A 3,908-nucleotide genomic window follows, 5' to 3' on the forward strand; every position below is an offset into this window, starting at 1 on the left:
CTAAACTTTTTCTATCACTTCATCTATGCCAAATAATCATCCCAGACACAAAAACCATACATAAAATCAGATCAGATATACACACATACACACACAAACTCAAATGATCACACATACACACGAAAATCCAATGAGCATACACACACACACAAGAACACAAAAGCTGATGAACACACACCCTAACCAAACCAGAACCTCTTGATGAACATATAAGTAGAAAAAAACCCTAAATGAAGAACGAAGACAAATACCCTAACTAAAGAAGGAAGCCGTCGATGAAGATGAAAATCCTAACAAAAACACTTCATCTTCATGACTAGAAATTGAGGAGGAGACACTTGGGTTTGATTTGTCGGAGATGGGAGGGTCAAACAATGGTTTAGGGATCGAGCTGAGAACGATGATGAAACGAGATGACAACCGGTTCTTCCAGTTGCCTTCTTATCGGCTGTTAAGCCTCCGACAAGGTTGTTGCCATAAATCAAGGGGGTCAGCGGATCAGGGTGTGAAGGAATGTCAGATCTCGAAGACGGCTGAAACCCAAAAAAACTAGAAGAGTGTCGGCTGAAACCCTAACTAGAGGCGAGAAATAAGGTTTTTCTTCACATATCCGACGTTTTGTTTATGGAGGGGTTTCTTTACAGATCCGACCATCACCGACAATTTGCGCTCCATAGGTGGCGACATGGGTGATATTAGCAACCATGGTCTAAGCTTGTTGGAGCATGTTTGGAGGTCGATATGGGGCTGCTAGGGTTTGACATCTGTGGAGAGAGATTTTTTTTATAAAAATTTATCAGATTTTATAAATGTTATATTGTTTTTTTTTTTTTAATTTTTTTTATTTTTAATTTTTTATTTTTATATAAATTTAATGTTAAATAAAAAAACCAAAATTGTTTTTGTGACAACATCTTTTGTAGCGACATTAAAGTATTAGCGACAACAGCTATTTGCGGCGACACACCAATAGTAGCGATGATACACTATTAGCGGCGATTAAGAGCGCATTAGTGACAAAGTATTACCGGCGACACATTTGCAGCAATGTGTCACCACTAAAGGTATTACCGGCGACAAGCCACACCTTTTGCGGCGACATGCGTCGCCGTTATTGCCCAGTATTCTTGTAGTGTTAATTGTTGTAAAGAAAATAAAAAACTAAGTTAAAAGGGAAAATTCACTATTTTAAATATTTTCAATTAACATACACCAATTTTACAACAAATGAAATCTTTTGGGCACTGATGTAACTCTAAAACTTATTGGACCAAACATCCAATTTTTGATATACCATAGGAACCAAACTTGCAATTTTGTCAATGTAAATACATGTAATCGAAGTCCAAGTTGACTTCTCAATTCTCATTTCGTATCTCGGCATCTCATTCAACTTCAAAATATAAATACAACCCCGCAAGTCTTCCCTCAACGCCGCGTCTTTATCATTGCAGGTATATCTTCCTTCCTCGACCATTGCTTGTTGAGTTACCGTAATTTGCTTTGATGTTTATTCACGCTACAAAATCTAAGGCATCATGCCATCATCTGATTTAAGCTTTTATGGATTTACTAATTTGAACATTTGTCCTAATCTGATTATTTTGCGTGAGTTTGCTCTGACCTAATCGAGTTGATATGAGTTTTTTCTCTTAATTAAGTTCAGATTAGTTTAATATGGTTAATTAACACGGTATTTACACATAATTACCCTAGTTTCCAATTTTCCATAGGGTAACTTCCTGCTTATAACCATTGAAATGGAAGTTTATTTTGTACTTCTTATCTTTTTAGGGGTGGTTAGAAGTTAGTACTCATGCTTCACTTCACTCACTAATTATCAAGTATCAAGTCCCTGTTAAATGAAATGGATTTAGTGATATGTTATGTGTTACATGTACCCCCTATCAATGCTGTAGAGGATCATGTAAACTCATGATTAATTAGACTATTTTCCAAAACAGTTGGCTATTTGTTCTCCTAATTTCAATTTTTTTTACGAATTAATTAGGGAAAATGTCTCTTATTAAGCATCATTGTGTTGCTACTAGTCTTGCCTTCTAGCTCTCAATTAACTCTATCCTCATCGTTGCACTTTAATAGTAAGTACCCCATTTACAAAATTTTTTTTTTTACCATGTGGGAGAACTACAGTTTTCCAAGTATTGTTATGGTTAACATCATTCAACTATTACCAAGTTAATTAGAGTACATGCTCTTATCCATATTTTAAATTGGAACATAAAGATGAAAAATTACAAGCTCACAATGGTGTTTAGGAGATAGAACCGAAACGGAGTTATCTTGAGTTTCAAAATCTCGTTGGTCAATGTTGTTTGTATGATGTAGACCATTTTCTAAATCAACTAGCAATCAATTCCTAATTAGTAATTACAAAAAAAAAAAAAAATTAGAAACTCGTTAATGAAACTAAATAGAACCATATCTCTACATTCTCAATATATATTTAACTTGTTCTGTGTTTTAGTTTTGTACTTTTGTATACAGAAAAAGACCTTATTAAGCCTCCGTCATCCATCTATTTGAAATAGAAACTGGTTTAATTGATATTAATGTTTTTGGTTATCTTTTTTTAGTCTTTTTATCATTATTACTGAAATGATGGCATATTAGCGTTTTCATTTGAGAAGAGCAGCGTCTCTTGTTCTCACTCTATCTGTTGAATAAAATGGCGTATTTATTTTCATTTTGCAAGTGTAGGAGTGGGCAAGACAAGGAGTATGACCAAAAACCATAATGATGATGATGATGATGCATCAACATCATCATCATCATCATCAAGCAGGAAGAGGTTCAAGAATTTTGACCACAATGGTGTGGCATCTTGGTCGGATGTTAACCATGATGTGCTTTTTTTGGTAATGATGCGACTGGGATTTATTGATTTTTTTGCATTCAGTGGAGTTTGCAAGTCATGGAGATCATTTGCACTCTCTAACAGGAACACATTTATGGCATCAAAACCTCCCATGAAGATAAGTATTGAGCCCCGTGATAATAACGAAGACTCCTATTGCTGCTTGGAGGACTTCAAAGAACAAAGGTTTAAAACCATCCTTCCCCATTCTTGTGACAGAATCTGTTTTGGATTAACATGTGGTTACTTGGTCTTGTTCGGGAGGGAAACCCGTGACTTCTGGCTTGTGAATCCTATCACAAAGCATGAACTTCATTTCCCTTATTACCCCTTATATGTAGCTGCGCGTATAAAAAAATTAAGGACCATCCTTGTCTTTGCACCTTCAATATCAAGGTGGGTGTTTGTTTTGTTACATAAGAAAATATCATTTTCTGTAGCGGGTAACAACGGATGGCATCATATCTCCTCCACTTGTATCCGTGATTTACAATATTTCAAAGGGAAGATATATACCCTACACAATGATTTTTCTTTACGTGAACTCAGACTTGGTCTGAGGCAGAAGCACAAATGGATTTTACTTAAACCCAAGAATTTTCCAAACCCGAAATTGTTTAATTCACAGTTTGTAAGTTCGGGTGAAAATCTTTATGTGATGAGTCACTCTGGGTTACTGCCGAAAAAGATTATTGAACTTGATTTTGGGGAAATGAAATGGGTGTTGCCAGATAAGACAACATATGCTTTCTTTATTGGCAACAGGAATTATTCTGCTGCTTTTAAACTCGGGTCATGGGCTGATCTTCAGACACAACACAAGAGCTCTGAATACTTCCTTGGCAATGATAAAAGTAGAAAATGCATGTTCTTTTATGAACAGATGTGGTACTTCCCCCATGATTGCTTCAATGTTAATCGTTTTGATGACTAGTGACTTGTTACCACTCTTTATCTTTGTTCTGATTATGGACTATAAAATTCTCATATGTACAACATTATCAAGAGATTAAGAACCACTATTTGGCTA

At 35.5% G+C, this 3,908-nt stretch overlaps 1 protein-coding gene across 1 annotated transcript; it reads left to right on the top strand.

Annotated features, from left to right (window-relative positions):
• The first annotated feature begins 1,374 nt into the window (after positions 1–1,374).
• Positions 1,375–3,908, top strand: LOC145005412 (uncharacterized). The gene is made up of 2 exons (XM_078964499.1): positions 1,375–1,454; positions 2,722–3,908. The coding sequence occupies exon 2, from the start codon at positions 2,742–2,744 to the stop codon at positions 3,810–3,812; it is 1,071 nt and encodes a 356-aa protein (XP_078820625.1). The 5' UTR covers positions 1,375–1,454; positions 2,722–2,741; the 3' UTR covers positions 3,813–3,908.

This window comes from Lactuca saligna, chromosome 7, assembly GCF_052625555.1.
Source record: "Lactuca saligna cultivar CGN05327 chromosome 7, ASM5262555v1, whole genome shotgun sequence".
NCBI classification, from domain to species: Eukaryota; Viridiplantae; Streptophyta; class Magnoliopsida; order Asterales; family Asteraceae; genus Lactuca; species Lactuca saligna.

Bases quoted from the DNA above. Each gene is read 5' to 3' on its own strand.
- LOC145005412 (XM_078964499.1), top strand. From the start codon at position 2,742: ATGACCAAAAACCATAATGATGATGATGATGATGCATCAACATCATCA.